The sequence below is a fragment of the Chrysemys picta genome, chromosome 7, assembly GCF_011386835.1.
Source record: "Chrysemys picta bellii isolate R12L10 chromosome 7, ASM1138683v2, whole genome shotgun sequence".
NCBI lineage: Eukaryota > Metazoa > Chordata > Testudines > Emydidae > Chrysemys > Chrysemys picta.
Window position 1 is genome coordinate 94071058 of NC_088797.1, and position 20559 is coordinate 94091616.

The 20559-nt window shown below is 42.8% G+C and overlaps 1 protein-coding gene across 1 annotated transcript in view; it reads left to right on the forward strand.

Annotated features, from left to right (window-relative positions):
* Positions 1 to 20559, forward strand: part of PTEN (phosphatase and tensin homolog) — a 96469-nt gene that overhangs the window by 52237 nt on the left and 23673 nt on the right. Inside the window, exons 5-6 of the mRNA XM_065553502.1 lie at positions 6605 to 6648; positions 10780 to 11018. Coding sequence (XP_065409574.1) covers positions 6605 to 6648; positions 10780 to 11018 — 283 coding nt within the window. The remainder of the gene's footprint in view (positions 1 to 6604; positions 6649 to 10779; positions 11019 to 20559) is intronic.

Genomic DNA, 20559 nt, shown 5'->3' on the forward strand with positions numbered 1-20559 from the left:
TGGTGCAGGTGACTTAATAATGTCCCAGAATCACCAAATTTACTCTTTTTGGATGAGGCTTTCAAGTGAAAAATGTGCCTAAAGAGTTCTCCTTCTCTCTCTCTCTCTCTCTCTCTCTTCTTCCTTCTCCTCCTCTCCCCCCCCCCCCCCCCCCGAAGTGAAGTGATTGGGAACAGGTTCAGAATAAAATGACTCTACAGCCATGGTAAACGTACTTTGTAAATGCCACTCATTTGTGTAGAGAATCCAGGAAATCTCTTAATTCTTTTTATGTGAAGAAAATCTGTACAAACGCTTACACTAGGTAATCATAAATTTAAGTAGGATTATAAAGGGGGTAATTCAGCACAGTGTTTGTCCCCAAGGTAGGAAAAGGATCAAATGCTAGCTTTTGGGCACCATTGAGGGGCATGTTAGTTATGGCATGTATGTATGTATATCAGTCCCCAAGACATTCCTTCCCATTGTAGTTACTAACTTTTAATTTAAAAATGAGCAAAGTTGTTGACCGTACTAATTTTCTTACATGAGTATTGAAAAAAATGAGCTGGAGTCCTGTGGAAAAAATTTGATCATGTAATTAGACTATCATAACAATGGTATATCTGAACTTTGAGTGCTTGACTTTGCAACCTCAAAGTTGTTTTAATGTAGTTTGTTGTATGAAATCTCAAATAGTATCTACATTAGACAGGTGCATCAATTTAACTTTTGGTTTCTAAACCATGTTAGTTAAATTGGTGTTCAAACTGTGCAGATAAAGCCTATTGTAACAATTTGGCATTTCACTTCCTAGAAAATATTTGTAAATGTAACTGTTTTCTTTCTTTCCTGTCTTTCACTCTTACTTTCTTGTATCCAACATCTTAAACCACTTGCTCGTAGTTTCCAGTATTCTTATTTAACCCATGTTTTCAGTTTTTCCTCTATTTTAATACACCCCAAAATTGTAATCTCATTTTATTCCCAATCTCTCCTTTGTTCCCAATCCTCTTTAGTATACCTCTTTTGTACTTGTACACAGCTTCTTGCAGTCTTCTCCTTTGAGTAATTAGTTGTGAGGCTGTTCCTTTGTGTGTCCTCTTACTTCTATGCAAAGTTCCTCAACATGGGGGAAGGTTGGGGTTTAGTTGGCTCTGGCATGAAGCCACATGCTGAAAACAGGCTGTTGCCTTCTCTGTGGCCTTCAGACCTGTCAGGCAGGTTGATGGATAATATCTCATGTTTGTATGACAGCCAGGAAGGTGCAAATTGGTTGCAAGTTAAATCATGGCCATTTTAAAGATTAAGTGACTTTTCAAAAATTTAAAGCCACTGAAGCTGCTAGGGATTCCTGATGGCAGGATTGGCTACAAAAACACAGCTGTAGCTTGGATGAATAAAAAAAAAATAATTGAAGTCTCAGAGGCTCGTTTACTGTCTTACATTTTATTACACTTCTAATTGGATTTTTAAATGGAAACATGTAAAATTCTAAATAAGTAAAGAATAGGTAAGATTTACTACTTTGAGTGTCAGTGTGCCTCATGCGTGAGATTGAAATCTTGCATAGCGGTGTCTGAAGCTGTGTGCGCGCCTGGTGCCTTTTTGTACTCCTGTGCAACTACATAAGATGGATAAGCTGTGGCCCTTCCACCATTCCCTCTTATCAAATATGACAGCGAGATGGAATCTAGCAACTGTCCAACCCACTACTCTGAGAACTTCAAAACTTGTGTTTTTAACAACAAACTGTGAAGAACTTTGTCATCTCCATTTCTTCAAATTGGATGTTTCCTTAAAAACAAAGAAACAAACAAAAAAACATGCTGGCAATTTCTCAGTATATCTTCCCCCCCCCCCATTACCCCCTCCTAGCAAGATGTGGATGGCATTAAGCTGGCCAACCTCAACATGGCTAGTACCCTTACAGAACGCTGCACTGGCCATGTTTGGTACCATCACTGCATGTGTACTGAAGTAGATCCCCCTCCCACACATTGAGGAAGAGAAGATTTCACTCTAGTGGCATCATTAGCCAGGCCATTCACTCATGTCAGACTTTGATCTCCAGGAGCATTTGACAATGGAGGTACAGCAGCCACCTCAATCTGTACCTTAGGGAATCATCATCACCACTAGTTTGGTAACAGGACTTCAAAGCTTCCTGGCCTGGATTACAGAGACCCGGGATACTGAAATCACAGTAATCCAGTAAAAATCCCAAAAGCTATTTGAAATACTAAGATTTACAACCATTGCCAGGATCACCCTCCCAATCAATGAGGGCATACTTGAGCTGTCAATGGTACTATGGCAGACCCTGACAACTTTGCCCTATACATGTATATGAGTGGAAAGGAGGTAACGGGTGATTTCAGAAGGCTTTGAACACTTCTAAACTCGGGGGTCTCTGGTGGTATCAGCAGTACAAGAGAAGTCTATGCTCATAAAAGGCACATCAAAGGAAAAGGACTTAAAAAACAAACAAACAAACAAAAACCCCTCCAAAACCAAAAACCTGTACCTCTTCAAACACAACAGGTATTCTTCCACCTCATTGCAGCTCTGCATTGTGAACTACCAAGCCCTGTTCGCAAAATGTAACTTCCTCAGCTGGGAAAGATAAATTACTTCTGTCTGAAATTCTCCAGGAGAAAGGGGTGGAACTGAAATGGATTATAAAAGGGCTAGGTGGTGGTCAGAAGAGCATTGCAAATATGCATCCAAATATGGTTTGAGATCAATGACCATGGCTGTCACCATGAAGAAAACCTTATGATTGCTAGTATCAGTTATCCTGAAATGACTGCTAGCATTCAGGCTTCCCAAAAGGCATTCAGGCTTCCCAAAAGAGGTGCAAGCCACCAGAGAGGGACCTGCCTTTTGAAGGGATGGAACTCTTTTAGATGCAGAACAGAGAAAGCACCCCATTTACTGAAGGACTCCTGGGCCACGTTAAGGGATCTATCTATACACTCGCTTCTATCAGAAACAATACAAATAGTAAGCTCAGCAAGAGGCACCTTCCTTCTCCTAGAGCAGACAACTTAAGTATCTGCCAAGGAAAAGACCATTATACTAGAGGAGCTGCCCATTGTAGTCCTTAGGTTTAGTTCTAGTATAACAGGCAAGCAGGTATTGATCATCACCAACAGCTACCCTGTTCATTTCCACGCCGTATTCCCTACCTGGTCCCCTTTCCTGTCCCTCGAGAGACTTTGCATGAGAGCCTATTTAAGAAAAAAAAAAAGTTGGCCTTGTTGCTTCATCTAGGAGCAGAGGAGGGAGATACTTCAGAAGTACAGAGGAAGAGACTCACTCCTGATACTTTCTTATCCTGAAGAGGAAAGGGGTCCTATCCTAGACCTGAGGAGACTGAACAGATAGATATGCCACCTCAGATTCAGGATGGTAACCCTTGCCTCCATCATTTCATCTTTTCAGGACTGGATCTGGCTGTCCTCTTGCAAGGCATGTAGTTCCACATAGCTATCAACCTGGCCAATAGGAAGTACTTGAGGTTCACAGTGGGGCCAAATCACTACCAGTACAAGGTACTGCCATTCAGACCCTACACGGTATCGAGAATCTCCACAGAATACCTAGTAGGGAGTGGTGGTGGTGGCGGCCCATTTGAGAAGACAGGATCCACATCTACCCTTACACTTGGCTGATCAGAAGCAGATCCCAGCAGGAGACAGCAACAAGCCTAGAATATATACATGCACATGCTTTCTCTCCGCCTTTTTCCTGACTTAGATCTCATGGTGAGCTTTGAAAAAACTCTCATCCCATCACAGATCATAGAGTTTATAGGAGCTATGATCTGTTCCAAGCCAGAGAAGGCATATCTGCACAAAGACAGAGAAGGCATATCTGCACTACCTGTTGTTGTGAGGGCTGCTACTGAGATAAGATAAAACCAGTCTATGACATATATGCTTGCCTTGGTATATTGGACCACATGTTGGCATGTGTGTACATGACACTGCTTATCAGATTTCACTTGTGACCCTTATAATTCTGGCTGAGATCGGTCTGCGCTCTACCAAAACACCAGAAGGTCTGAGTACCACCTCACGTTCTTGCAGAACTGGGATGTTAAAACCCAAGAACATGAAGGAGCATAGTACTGTTCTCCAGCTCCCTCCCTGACAAAGACACTAATCATGGGTATTGGGGAATTCAGCTAGACCACCTGCAAGTACAATGGCGGTCCTCAGGAGACCTGAGACTTCACTCAGACATCCTGGAACTCAGAGCCATCATATTAGGTAGGAATGACATACAAGCTCTGTCCTCCAAAATTCCAGTGTAGTTCCTGATGGACTATGCCTCAGCAATGCATTGTATAAACAAGCTGTGAATTGCCATCTCATCACCCCTCTGTAAGTCATCAAACTTTGGACATAGAGCCATCAATACAGGATCACCCTGATGGCTCTTCACATCCAAGGTGTCCACAACAGTCTGATGGACTTCTTGAGTAAACTGGTAACAATCATAAGTGGTCACTGAAGAGGTCCATCATAAAACAGATATTCCATTGTTGGGGGAAAGAATTCTTTGCCTCCAAGCACAACACCAAGTGTCAGAACTTTTGTTCTAGAGGGGCCATGAGCTTGGGCTCTTTACGAGACACCTTCATTCTGCAGTGGAATTGAGGTGTGCCTTTTCTTTGATTCTCCTGGTCCCTCACGGTGATATCTGAAATCAAATGAGTCAGAACCATCATCATTTGCATAGCTCCCTACTGGCAAGGGTAGCTTTGGCTGACAGACCTGCTACAGATGTCTGTTTAGTTGCTTGCTTAGCTGCCATACTGCCTGGACTAGATATCGCAGTACCACAGTCATACACTTCAGACCTGACGTTACTACATCTGACAGGCTGGATGTTGGCTGGCTAAGTACCATAGATAGCAAGTTCAGGGTATCCTTTTACAAAGCAGGATGACATTTACTAGAAACACTTGTCTTAATGGAAAAGGTTTTTGATGTGTGGCCCAACATAACTTTCACTCTGCAGGCTATACCATCAAAGATCCTCAGCTCCTTGCTGCCTACCTTTTAAAATGCTCTGGCCTAGAGTTCAGTTCCATTAAGGTCCCCCTTGCAGCGATCTCTGCTACCCATCTACTGGTACAGTTATGCATGGTCTTCCTCTTGAGTCATGGTCATGGGCCCTCTCTTTGACCCTGTCAGAGTGCTCTTTCCTTCATCTCACTGTGAAGACTGCATTCCTACTTACTCTATTCCTTCAACTCTGAGCGCTTATGGCTGATCCTTCCTATATAATCTTTCATAGAGACAAGGTGGTGTTGAAACCTTACCCAAAGTTCATCCCCAAAGTGGCCTCCAATTCAGATGGAACTCAGTTAACTTGTATTCTTTCCAAATTCCCACTCTATACTGGAAGAGAAGTTACACACTGGATGTTTCCAGAGTATTGCTTTACTACATCGATTGAACTAAGTAGTTCAAATTGTCTACCCACTTATTTCTGGCAATAACTGGTCATTCCAAAGGCCAAGCCATCTCCACTCAGAGAATATCTATGTGTATAACACAATGTATCTCTAAGACTAATAGATGTATTGGAGAATAAGCTTTCATGGGCGAATGCCCACTTCTTCACATGCATCCGAAGAAGTGGGCATTCACCCATGAAAGCTTATGCTCCAATACATCTGTTAGTCTTAAAGGTGCCACAGGACTCTTGCTTTTTACAGCTCCAGACTAACACGGCTATCTCTCTGATACTTGATACAATGTATCTCATATTGTTTCCAGTTGGCTGGTATACATGCGTGTCACAGCATCAGGGCTCAATCCACCAAAGCTCAAGTGACATTCTCCACCTGCTTCAGAAGTGTGCCAGTTTCTGAAATGTGCAAGGCAGTGACATAGAGTAACCACTGATCTTCACCAAACATTTGTGCGTTGGACTTAGCCACAAGGGCAGATGGCAAGTTCAGGACAGCACTGTTCAACTGATGCAGCTGGTATTCCTTCTCACCCTCCAGAAGGAGTACTACTTGCCTGTCACCTGCGGTGGGATCCACACTGACATACTTGAACAGTTTTTCTTACCCTGCAGTTCTTCGAGATGAGGATGTCTGTGTGGCCCCTATAATCCATCCTCCTTCCCTGTTTTCAGTGTCTTCAGCTACCGCAAGTTTCAAAATGTGGGGGAACTGAGGGAGAGTCACAGCCACTCTGCCCTTTATGCCCTTGTACAGGAGCAAAAGAGAACAGGGTGTATGCATGACCTTGATGAACACAGCTATTCCAAAAAGTCTAATCTTGCTCATGAAGCATATGCATACTTAAAGGGAGATTTACAATGACTACAACATCTCAAAGAATCAGTTACTGTAGGGTAACCATTATTTTTCAGCAAAATCTTTTGAGTTTGCCATAGCAACTTAACCAATATATTTTAAAACAAAATATTCTGAATTTCATGGACCAAGTCTAGCTGTGGTGTTGAGCTATAAAGGTGATGTGGACTTAAGGTTTTTTTCTTGGCTTTCATATGCTGATCCTTACATACAAAAGTGTGATAGACACCTTAAACTTACCTAACATACTTATGTTGAACTTTAATCTTTTCTTTTTAGATGTGCTGAAAGACATTATGACACCGCCAAATTTAACTGCAGAGGTATGTTTGTGCTGTCTAGGTTATTAGCTTTTTTTCCCCTTCCAATTTCTCCTTTTATTTTTCTGAACTAAGGAACAAAGTAAAACTGTCATATTAATGTAATGTTTGGGGGGAGAGAGAAGAATGGTATTAACATAACTTAAGATTCCTTCATGAGAAGCTTACTGTGGTGCTTGACACTGTATAGAAAGTATATTCTTAGCAATTATCTATCATGGGCTAAGAACACAAATAGTTGAAATTTCAGTGTGTAAGCCTGAGGTTATGACTTAAAACTGATTTTAAACCAAACTATGAAGTACTCCATTTAATTTGATCAACACTTATTTTTACCAAAAATGGGGACTTTTACTGAAATTGAGACAAAGGTCCTTTCTAATATAGAAGAGTCCATAGAATGAAAATGGAGAATAAGCCATGCTTACTGGTCAGAAGGTACATCTACACTGCAATAAATAACCCGTGGCACCAAGTTTCAGAGCCCAGGTCAGCTGACTTGGGTTTGGAGGGCTTGGGCTGCGAGGCTAAAAATTGCAGTGTAAACGTTCCTGCTTGGGCTGGAGCCTGGGCTCCAGTCTGAGCCTGAAAGTCTATGCAGCAATTCTTAACCCTGCAACACCAGCCTCATCAGCGTGAGTCAGCTGACTGAGGCCAGCCACAGCCATGCTGTGAGTCTTTTATTGCAGTGTAGCTATATCCACAGGCAGCTCTGCCAGAAAGTTCTGGAATCAAGGCTTCCCCTATATAGGGAATTGAAACTACATAACACTTCAGTATTCTGCCTTTGTTTAAATGGGGCAGCTCAGTGTCACTCTGACTTGGAGCTTTTCCAGCTAATGAGGCGATGTTTTGGGTGCTACTGAGAATTCTGCCTCTGACCCTTAGTTAACCAAAGTCTTTTGGCAGGAAACCTGCTGAAAGTAAACTAATGTCGCTTACTTTTCTCTAGTGGTGGCTCTAGATTCCTGCATGGTAGCATTGGCAGAGGAATCTCTCTGGACACCGTGCATTAGTAGTTCACTTTCATACCATTGTTCAGAATGGGTATGATAGAATGGGTGAATAGATAAATAGAAGCTCTTCAATATGGATGATCTAAGAGCATTTGAAGGAGCTTACTTCGCTTCAGATGGCGCTCTAAAGGGAAGCACCTCCAGCATGTTATCTAACAGAGTGGATTTTAGTGTTAATGGGCCATGCTGCAGCTGTAATCCTTGGGACTCCAGTCTAAGTTCACTAGGATCTCCAGTACCTTTCTTATCTAGTCAGTGGTGTAGTCTCCTTTAGTGTTTGTTCCAAAATTTTCCAAAGTGTGGGGTGTGTGCCCCAACTGGGGAGCATGGACAGAACTCTCAATCATTTTCCTGAGTCTGTTTAAATGTTTTAGTAGAAGCTAAATCTCTAGCTGTTACGGTTGCAGAGGAAGCCATCAAAACACAGAGTTTAACTGATTCTGCAGTGTCTGCCTGGGTTTACAGAGAGGCAGAAAACAGTAGATGAGAGGTTTAAACTGCCCCATTCATTTCAGTGAGTGCTAACTCAGATGTCACTTGTGATCCTTTAAATGTCATCTTTCTTACATGCTTTGACAATCAGTGAAATAGTTAAGTAAGGAGAGGAAGCATTCTGTTAAGATAGATTCCAGGACTTCCAAGAGTAGGAGGGAGTTATGCATAAATGAAGTTGGATGGGCCTTTAACAACACATGGCCAGATGTCATCATTGCTTTCATTTTTATTTTGCATTATGAAGAAGAAACTTACATTTCAGAAATCACTGATTTATTGAAATCCTTTTACTCCTAGAATATTACGAAGAGTCCTTAACACAGTTGAATATTTATGTATCATCCCAGTTGCTCTATCCTGCCTTAGCTGAGATTGCTCAGTTAGAGTTGCATTACTTTTTTATTTTTGTCTTTTCCCTTTCATCACAAAAACAATAATCCACCTCTGATATCTGAGAAAGTGACTCTTAGACTCCCCTTCTTCTATACACTTTGCCTTTCCCTAGGAGAAGAGGAAGCTTTAGTAATGAAGGTTCTCAGAAATGAGAAGTGATTTTGGGTGCCCAACATGAAGCACCTCGAAGATGTCTGATATTCAGACGGTGGGTTGTCAGCCAAATCAAGTATCTTCCTTGTGGGGCAAACTAAGTCCAAAACAAAATGAAAAGCTATCCAGAACAAGACCACGACCCCCTGTGGACCCATAGCCCTTTGCCTAGGGTTTGTGTAACCTTTAAGTCCTTTCCTATCAGGATTGTCTCTCCTTATTTCAGGGATCAAGCTGTCTTTCACCCGTCTTATGCCTCAACTTTCCTCAGTTCTTGCCAGTGTGTAGGGATTTCCCACAGTCTTTAGGTAGGTGGTGTAGAGGAGCCTGGGCCCTCCCAACTACTTTAGGATCTAGCCCTTGCCCTGGGTCTCTGAACTGGGAATCACCTGGCCATCCCAAACTCCAGACTGTCCACTTTTCCTAGATCCATTTCATACATTAGCCTTAGGCCTTCTCTGGAATCTTCAGCTGAGCCCTTCCTAGGCCTATGGCTCCTTCTCGGCAAGGAACCATGTGAGCCTTGACTCAGCTCTAGTCCCTGGAGAGCGTCCCCAACAAGCTGTTCTTCTCTTGGAACTTTCTTCCAGGACTTCCTCTGTGGCTTTCTCTCCAGAGGGAACCTTGGCTGGTTCTCATCTATAATGGAATCTACCTCCAAATTTTGGTGGCAATATTCTGAGATATCTCTCATGTCATGTTGGTAGTGGTTAAAGGACTGCTTCAGTTTCCTTTTATACAGCTGTCTAAAGGGCCTAAGACTGTAATCGTCACATGGAGGTGGCCATTTTAGGAATACTCAGTCTTCCATGTGAAACGAAGCATAGTGGTGCATTTTTACATTGGGGTAGTTTGCAAGACTAGCACTCATTTCTGCTGCTTTGATGGAATCTGAATCTAGTTGTGAAGTGTCATGGACCCTCCTTTTAAAGCCATGTCAATTTTTGTTCATTTTTGTCAGTTATTTGGGGTTTTTTTGCTCTTCCAGAAGACCAAGTGGATGTCCTGTGCTATGAGCCTATAAATCGTCCTTACATTTTGTTCCAGACAAAATAGTACTCTGCACTGCACCATAATTTTCTGCTAAAAGAATCTCATGATTCAACCATAATCGTCATCTTTCTTCTGCTCTTATGACCTAAACTGTCTCTTCCAAAGGAATTTACATAACCTGAATGTATGACAAGCCAGTAAAAAAGACTTGCCCAAAATTGGATGCTTTATTCATTCTTTGTTGGCCAAAACTAGAGAGAGAGCTTCCAAGGTGACAGTTTCTGACTAGATCTGAGTGGTGATTTGTACAAGAGCCGGTCTGTCCTCAAAGTCGGTGAGGGATCCTGTTGGGCAGAGAAAATACAGCTTTGTATGACTAAATATACTGAGCAGCAATATGGATATTATCTATTTTTGTTTGACACACTGCAAGATAGGTGTGTTTGTTTTTTGGTTGCTGCAATCTCCTGGTTATGGCTTATTTCTCTCTGAAAAATTGAAATGTTTTTGGGTTTTACTGTTAAAACAATAACAAATGCCTGGGTGTGTGGTTTTTTGGTTTGTTTACAATTAGCAGTTATGATTACGTATTATTACACGTATTTTAGAGCCTCTTGGAACTAATTATGTGGACATAACCAGTCCAGTCCCTGGAATAGGGTAAACTGTAATCTCAGAACTCTTCAGCAGAATTGCCTCATTTGATCAGTGGGCCTGGCTTAACCCTATATTCTTGTAATAATAGGTTCTGGTATAAGACCACTTCTGGGATGATGGATTGCTATAAGACACATTGTCAGATACGAGCAAAATTGCTCTATTGAGTAAGACATTAAGAGTATGTATAATTGGGAATTTGCTGAAATTTGAGGGGCCAAGCTATTGGCATGTGCTCCACATCTTGTATACCACCTTTCTGGAATCGATCATTACGGTACTTCTGTCAGACCACTTAACCTATTCAGTTACCTCTTTAGACTGTTAATTGCATGATATGCATTTTGTAACGTTAACCTCTCTGGTTAAACTAGTTAAAATGCATTAAATTTGAGACTTCATTGTAAATCTTGTCTTCCTATCACAGTTGCACAGTATCCTTTTGAAGACCATAACCCACCACAGCTAGAGCTTATCAAACCTTTTTGTGAAGATCTTGACCAATGGCTGAGTGAAGATGACAATCATGTTGCGGCAATTCACTGTAAAGCTGGAAAGGGACGAACTGGTGTAATGATTTGTGCATATTTGTTGCATCGAGGCAAGTTTTTAAAGGCTCAAGAAGCTCTAGATTTTTATGGGGAAGTAAGGACCAGAGACAAGAAGGTGAGTTATTGTACTCTGCTTTTTTCCACCCTATCACCCATTCCTTGGTACTTTTTCTAATTAAGATCAATTCAATTGGGATAGGCTCCAACAGAAGGTATGATTGTGTTTTGACTTATTAGTTTAACTTTCGGTTTAAAGAAACGACACCATTAGTGTTCTTGATACTAAGATTCTATTGAAAGCAAAATGCTGAAGTTGTCTCTTCCTTGTTTCTGTTATGTCCAAGAAGATTCTGAATGTTTATGCTAGCCATAGGAATATCCGACCACCTCTTCAAAGTGTGTTTTGCATCATATTACATCAAGTTGGTGGTGGATGGTGAATTTTCCCATTCAGCTATACAGGCATCAGCTTCAACCAATTGAAAGATAGGACTATTCTAGTTTGGTCCCTTTAGTGGATGAGCTGTCCAGTTCCTCCATTTCCTTTATTCCTTTATTTACTTGGCTTCTGTTCTGTAGGGATGAAACTTTCAGGGTAATTGGCCAAGGCAGAAGCTGCCATCAGCATCTGTTTCTAGCCTGCCTCATTGAGAGCATCACCTTTTCAGTCCCTATACCAGCCTCTCAATGAGAGGAATATCTCACTCCTTGAACTGAGAATGGTAGAAGGCTTTCATGGCCTTTAACTCCTTGCTAGTAGACTTAGTGGCAGCCCGGCATAAGGCTGTCTGGCTCAGGCAGGTCTTTGTTGACATGCTGTGGCTACAGCTTGCTGATAGTAATCTCTAGTGTCTCAGGACTTCAGAATATTTTTTTTCCCCTCATTTCTGCATCCTAGTCAAAATATTTTCCAGCTACATTGGAGTCTGTCTTTCAAATTCAGATCATCAGTCTCCCTTTTCTCTCCCAATTTCGTCTGTAGTGTTACAGCAGTTCATACACCTACTCTGGAAAGGACTGGAGTTGATGTATGTAGACCACGAGTATGTAGATCATTTTGAATTTTAATCCTATCCTCTAAAATACTTGCAACACCTCCCAGCATGATATCTGCAAACTTTATAAGTGTACTCTATATGCCATTATCTAAATCATTGACGAAGATATTGAACAGAACCGGACACAGAACTAATCCCTGTGGGAACCCCACTTGATATGCCCTTCCAGCTTGTCTGGGAAACCACTGATAACTACACTCCTGGAACTGTTTTTTAACCAGTTGTGCACTCATCTTATAGTAGCTCCATCTAAGTTGTATTTCCCTAGTTTGTTTATGAGAATTTTATTGAGACAGTATCAAAAGCCTTACTAAAGTCAAGATATATCACATCTACTACTTTTCCTTATCCACAAGACTTGTTACCCTGTCAAAGAAAGCTGCTTAGGTTGGTTTAACATGATTTGTTCTTGATAAATCCATGCTGACTGTTACTTATCACCTTATCTTCTAGGTGTCTGCAAATTGATTGCTCCATTATCTTTCCGGGTACTGAAGTTAAGCTGACTGGTCTAATTCCCCGGGTTGTCCTTATTCCCCTTTTATAGATTGGCACTATATTTTCCCCTTTCTAGTCCTCTGGAATCTCACCCATCTTCCAGGAGTTTTCGAAGATAATCGCTACTGGCTCAGATATATCCTCAGTTAGCTCCTTGAGCATTCTAGGATGTATTTCATCAGGTTCTGGTGACTTGAAAACATCTAGCTTGTCAAAGTAATTTTTAACTTCTTTCCCTATTTAAGCCTCTGGTCCTACCTCATTTTCAGTGGCATTCATTAAGTTAGATGTCCAATTGTTACTAAACGTTTTGGTGAAAACTGAAACAAAAAAGTCATTTAGCACTTTTGCCATTTCCACATTTTCTGTTATTCTCTCTGCCTCCTCCCCTCACCCCTCCCCCACATTTGAGTAATTGGCCTACCCTGTCCTTGGTCTTCCTCTTGCGTCTAATGTATTTGTAGAATGTTTTCTAGTTCTCTTTGTCTCTAGCTAGTTTAATCTCATTTTGTGCCTTGGCCTTTTTAATTTTGTTCCTACACTCGTGTTATTTGTTTATATTCATCCTTTGTAATTTGACCTAGTTTCCACTTTTTGTAGGATTCTTAAATTTTGAGTTTCATATAATTGAAGATCTCCCGGTTAAGCCCCAGTGGTTTCATACTGCCTATCTTTCCTATGCAGTGGGATAGGTTGCTCTTGTGCCCTTAATAATGTCTCTTTGGAAAAACTGCCAACTCTCTTGAACTGTTTTTCCTCTTAGGCTTGCTTCTGAAGGGATCTTACCTACGCACTCCTTGAGTTTGCTAAAGTCTGCCTTATTGAAATCCATTTTCTTTATTGTACTGTTTTCCCTCCTACCATTCCTTAGAATCATGAACTCATAATTTCATGATTACTTTCACCTAAGCTGCCTTCCACTTTCAAATTCTCAACCAGTTCTTCCCTATTGGTCAAAATCAAATCTGGAACAGCCTCTTCCCTAGTGGCTTTCTTCACTATCTGAATAAAAAATGGTCTCCAATACATTCCAAGACTGGTTTGATGATCTGTGCCCTGCTGGGTTTCAACCCCCCCCCCCCCCCCCAAAATAAATGTCTGGGTAGTTGACAGTGATGGGGGACATCGTCCTGTGCTTTGGATGATTTTGTTAGCTTGTAAAAAGCCTCATCCACCTCCTCTTTCTTGTTAGGAAGTCTGGAGTAGACCCCTACCATCACATCACCCTTGTTTTTTTTTACCCCTCTTATCCTTACCCAGAGACTTTTAACAAGTCTGTCTCCTATTTCCATCTCAGCCTCAATCCAACTGTATACATTGTTTTATATACTAGGCAACACCACCTCCCTTTTTTCCCTGCCTGTTCTTCCTGATCTAGCTGTGCCCTTCTATACCAATATTCCAGTCGTGTATTATCCCACCAAGTCTTCAATGCCAGCTGTCATAGTTGTATTTATTAACTAGCATTTCTAGTTCTTCTTCGAGAGATGTCCCTGTGGGTGCTCCACTCCAGGTGTTGGTGTGCCCCTGTACCTTCGCTCGGAGATTTTTACAGCTGTATTTGCATGGGCCACACATGCATGGTGCTTGCCTCACCCGCTGAATTCATGCCAGTGATTTGCTAATCTTGCCAACGTCAGATTCTCCATTATTTGGTACTGATCTCTCACCGGCACAGTTGTCACGGCACTGACAGCTATCCCCTATTCCCTCTCACTTTTCTAGTGATGGGGACAACAAAATGGAGGGAGTTTATTCACCATACTATTTCTCCCCTCTTCACATTCCTACTAGCATGGGACCATGGAGACCAAGGTCCTCATATTCCAGGGACTTACCACCCAGTTATGGACACCCATGGATGGGACCACCCATGCCCTTCCCTGGACAATGGCATTATTAGAACCCATGGGGGTCCTACACCAGGCACCACGTTAGCTGGCACAGCCCATGCAGAGGTGACATTAGATCTCCTCTTGTACCTGTTCACGCTTCTGAGATGGATGGACAGGAGCAACCTGCAACAGTGCATGCAAACGAGGAGGCACCTGAAGCCTCCCCAAATAATAATAATAATTCATTCACCTCACCAGAAGAGACTATAATGTCCCCACCCCCAGCAAAAACAGATGATTTTACTCATTTTCAGGACCTCTTCAAAAGAGTGGCGAATGAGCTCAAGATCACTCTGGTGGAGGTGTCGGGGACTCAGCATGAGCTGACCAACATATTACAGCCTTCGACCTCCTCCAAGATCCCCCTACCTATTAATGGAGCCATTATGGACCCTGCCAAGAATATCTGGCAAACCCCAGCCACCATACCCCCTACCTACAAAAGGGCAGACCGGAAATACTATGTATCGTCCAGGGTCTCAGAATTCCTTTTCATGCACCCAGCACCAAATTCACTGGTGGTAGAAGCAGCCAACCGAAAGAACAAATAGCAGCATTTCCGGTCCACTCCCTCTGACAAGGACAGCAAAAGAATGGACCTACTTGGCCACAAAGTTTATGCATCATCCATGCTACAATTTAGAGTGGCAAACTACGCGACCCTATTGGCCAAATATGATCACAGAAATTACGGGAAACTCATGGACTTTATTAATGACATCCCAGAGGACAAGAGACAACAATTCAAAGCAATAGTCTCTGAAGGGCAGATTATTTCCCACATGGCATTGCAGGCTGCCCTTGATGCCACAGACACCACTTCCAGATCCACCATGACGGCCGTAGTGATGCGCTTGGCTTCATGGTTTATCTCTTCTTTCCCATGCGAGATACAAAACACCATGGAGGATCTCCCCTTCGATGGCGAGAAGTTATTTGCAGCAAAAACCAACAAGGTTCTACACAGATGCGCTTGGATCCCTTGGTATTCATACCCCGGCAACTAGAAGAAGACAATACAGGTATCAGCCTTTCCAACACCCACGAGTGTGGGGGAGTCAGGGCCCTGCACCCCCCACTTCCTGCGATTCACCATGACTCTGAGCCAGCCAATAAAACAGAAGGTTTATTAGATGACAAGAACATAGTCCAAAACAGGGCTTATAGGTACAGTCAACGACCCCCTCAGTCAGGTCCATCTTGGGGGACAGGGAGCCTAGACCCTGGCCCTGGGTCTCCCTCCGTTTTCCCAGCCAGATCCAAACTGAAACCTGCTTCCACAGTCTCAACCAGCCACATCCCTCGGCTGTTCCTCCAGTTTCCAGGCAGAAGGTGTCACCTGGCCCCAGCCCCTTCCTGGCTCAGGTTACATGCTCAGGTATCATTCCTCAAGTGAAGTCACACCCTGATATCCCATCACCAATGCAGATGGTCCCAGTAAAATTCCCACGCAACATTCCCAGGTCAATCCTCCCCACTCCCTACTCTTGTCACACCCGGCCTACACATAACAACAACAACAACAACAGAGGCCATACGACCACTAGCAGCAACACCGCCAGAGACCCAGGCATCAACTACGACGCCTCATAACACTGGCATCATCCCAACTCTCTCCACCTAATAAACAAATTTGAAGCCTTGGTCAAGGATATAGAAAAGCTCCCACCCACTGTAGCGCTTATACTTCCCATCCAACTTTTTGGTCACCGTTTACTCCCATTCTGCCACAACTGGCAAGTCATCACTATGGACAGATGGGCCCTAGAGGTCATCTGATTGGGCTTTTCCATCACCTTCCTGTCCATACCCTCTACCTTCCCCCCCCCCCCCCCATCCCATCCCTCTTCAGGGACTCCTCTCATGACAACTTGCTCCACCAAGAGGTGCAACATCTTGTACAAATAGGAGCAGTCGTGATGGTTGCCCGATCAGCACAGGGGCAAGAGGTTTTTATTCCCACTACTTTTTGACAGAAAAGTGGGGGATGGCGTCCCATCCTCGACCTCAGGCGACTCAATAAGTTAATCAAAAATTCAAAGTGGTTACCCTCACAACCGTAATTCCAGCGCTGGAGCAGGGATATTGGTTTTCAGCTCCCAACCTGTAGAATGCTTATTTTCATGTAACTATACACCCTGCCCACAGGCATTTTCTCAGATTTGTTATGGGCTCAAATCACTACCAATACTGGATTCTGCTTTTTGGCCTCTCAACAGCACCTTGCATCTTTTCCAAGATTCTCATGGTGGCAGTGGTGCACCTACAGAAAGAAGGAGTCATAATTTTTCCCTTACCTGGATGATTGCCTGCCTAAGGCACAGACTCTCGGGGAGTCCATTCAAGCCATGCAGATGACCATCGACTCCTTCCAGGGTCTGGACCTACAAATAAACACAAACGAATCCACATTAACTCCTGCTCAACGACTAGAGTTCATAGGCACTCAACTTGATTCCATCTCTCCCATCCGACAGATTCAACACCATAAAGAATCTTATCATCAAGTTGCAGAACAGCCTGCAGGTCACTGTCCGGGACTGTCTGCAACTTCTCGGCCATATGGCCTCTTGCACTTCCATGTTCAAGAATGCATGCCTCTACATGCGGTGCCTGCAGGGTTGGATGACCACTGTCTACAGACTGCGAATGTGCACAGCCTAAACAGACATCTATCCATATCTACCACAGTCAAGGACTCACTCGCTCACATGGTGAACTCTTCTACACAACCTCTGCTCCGGAGTCCCATTTGTGCAGGAGCCCCCCTCTGTTATAATTATCACGGATGCTTCCTTCACGGGCTGGGGAGCACACATGGCACACACCACTCAGGGTCTCTGGTCACCTACAGAACCTCACTACACATAAATCTTTTAGAGCTTCGAGTGGCCCACAATGCCTGCCTCCAATTTCTCTCCCACAACCAGAACCAACACATCAGGATCATGACCAACAACGTCGCCTGCATGTTTTATATAAACAAACCAGGAGGAGCTCGATCTCACTCACTCTGCATGGAGGCTATGAAACTTTGGAATTGGTGCCTCCATCACGATATCCAAATTTCAACCTCCTACCTACTTGGTTCACTAAACACCAGTGCGGACGAGATTAGCAGACCTTTTCCCCTAGATCACAAATGGGAGATGAATGATACCATTCTACACAATGTATTCAAAATATGGGGCTACCTGCGACTGGATCTTTTTGCCATCGCAGCCAACAAAAAATGCCCTGAATTCTGTTCCAGAGCGGGCCTAGGAAAGCATTCGATGGGAGATGCATTCATCATAAAATGGAGCGACAATTTTTTATACGCATTCCCCCCAGTACCACTTCTTCACAGGGTTTTACATTAAATATGAGCAGAGAGGGCCAGGGTAATACTAATAGCCCCTACGTAGCCCAGATAGGCGTGGTACCCATTTTTAATGAGGATGTCAGTTTGCCTGCCAATTCCACTCTCTAGACCCCCCCCCCCCCAACGAACGTATTTATTACAACACAGGTCAACTACACCACCCCAACGTAATGATGCTGCGCCTGAAAGCGTGGCTCCTCAAGGGTTCTCTAATGAGGAACTAAACTGCTCTGAAGAGGTACAAAGAGTACTGTTACGTAGCAGAACACAATCCACACGTACCACCCATCTCCAAGCAAACCGCTCCTGCTTCCACCCGTCTTTCACTAATACTAGACAGTTTAATTTCTAAAAGATAATCTGGGGTCTCCTTTAGCTCCATAAAGGTCCATCTAGCAGCAATTATGGCATTTCACAGTAAGACCGGAGACTCTATCATCTTTGCCTGCCCTCAAGGGCCTCCAGATCCTATACCTGGACATTAGACCACCCACTCAACCCTGGGGCCTAAACTTGGTCCTCACTTGCTTGATGCGCCATCCATTTGAGTTGCTTGAAACATGCTCCCTCCTACATCTATCCATGAAAACTGCATTTTTAGTTCCCATTACATCTGCCAGACGTGTAGGAGAACTTGGATACTGCTTTTCAGGCACCTGGAGTGGAGCACCCACAGGGACATCTCTCTAAGAAGAGGAGGAGGTTACGTTCTTTGAGATGTGTCCCTGTGGGTGCGCCGCTATCCACCCTCCACCCCTCTACTTCAGCGTTTGGAGTGGTCTCCATTGGAGAGAAGGAACTGAGGAGCCAGGCTCCCCATTTTATTGAAGCAGGCACCGCGTGAGTACTGCTGTAAAAATATCCGAGCGAAGGCACGGGGTGCACCAACACCTGGAGTGGAGCACCCACAGGGACACTCATCTTGAAGAACGTGAGTTACTGCACAGGTGAGTAACTTCCTCTTCTACTGCTTTTCCCCATACCTCTCACATTAGTATACAGACATCTAAGATACTGATTTGATTTCCCCCCCATATTTTCTCTTCTCTTCCTTATTCCTGCTATAACTGCCCATGCTCCCCCCAGATTTTGACCCTTCTCCCATGTCTCCATAATGATAACTACCAGATCTAGTCCTTTCTCAGCAAACCCCAACATCAATTACTGTGATTCCAGCTTAGATTTCGCTCCATAACTATAAAGATTAGCAAATCAACAAATATTAGATTCTCTCTCTCTCTCTCTCTCCTCCCCCTGCTACACACATTGGTCTTACTTCACAAATAGACAAACAATAATTTAACCATAGGCATTTGGAGAGCAGAATTAATGGCATAATATAGGTCTTTCTGAATGGGAAGATGAGAATGACTTGTATTCTGAAATGATACTTCAGAATGGTCACAATTGAATGAGATCAGATATCTAAACAGAGTACTGACTGTTCCAGCAAAAACTGGCAAAGGTAACTAACAAATATCTGTGGAATAGATATCTGACAGAGATTATCTGCAAACCATATGAAAAATGTGAATCTTCAGTAGGTTATATTAATCTCCATTAATAGTCAAATGGATAGATGCTGAATGTAGTAGCTGTCATCGTACAGTATGTATGATTAAGCATTGTACAGTAGGAAGGTGATATCTACATATTATAGGAACAAGCTATGGTTCAGTGTTTTCTTTTGAAGGAGAGTAATGATGAAATCCCTATGGAAGTTCTAGTTAGAAAAAAAAAACACTTGCTAGATAATTTGTATTGATTACAATGGTATTTTGTTCTGATGTGTTAACTAAATATTCTTGCCTGTATGATCTTGAGTCAGTCTGCCTGTATGATCTTGATTCAGTCCTTAAGATCCCGGTGTCTATCTACCTCGAGGATGGTTTTTAGGGTAAAAAGTGAGGTCCTCAGATGTGACTTGAGCCATAAATACTTATAGATGTTCTTATGAAAACCCTATATCTTTAAATAGGGCTCTGACCCTTTAAAGTCTCATTGTAAATTCCTAAATATCATGTTGATGATGATAAACAGTCTCTGTTCTCTAAGATCTGCTGTGTCCCCTCCACTTGGACCTGATTATTTGGTTGAAGGATAATATGCACGAAGTAATTAACTTTAGGAATACTGTTTATAGACAAGTATCATTTTAAAATTAAGTTTCCAAGAGCTTTTGTACTTCCCTATATGTCCATTGTATATCTTAATGTTGTATTTCAAGTGCTGTTTGAAGATTTATAGTTCCTGATAAATTAAAATCCTAATTGACTTAGTGAGTTGGAAGTAGAATATGGCTCAAAAGAACAAACTCTGGCCCAAGACAACCAACTGCCTTTTTCTTTTGGGGCAAAAACCAAAAATTGGCTTCAATTTGATTCTAAATTCTCTGCCCAAAGCAGCCCACAATATGCATATAGCCTGCTTAGTGGTTCAAATCCCAAGGGACAGTAACTAGGAAGAGTTTTGACGTTAACAAGCAAGGCAAATTAATTCTCTCAAGGGTCTTGTGGCACTTAAAGACAATGTAGACAGGAAGTATGAATCCAATTGCAAGAGGAAGTATTACTAATTGAAGAGTATAGCCGCCAATATTTTTATGGCTCACTTTTCCAGTATGTCTATATGGAAGAAGTTTCCCACCAGCACCAGATGAGTAAGAGAAGCTGAGGCTACTCTTGAATTTCCTACACAAAGGAAACATATCTGTCCTACTCTTGGCCAAAATAATGGGAGGACAGGGAAGGTGCTGCCTCTGGCAGGAGCCATTTCAGATTCTGTCAGTTATCTGCAGCAGAACTTTGTTGTTAGATACTTTGGCTCCAGAGACAGTAGAAT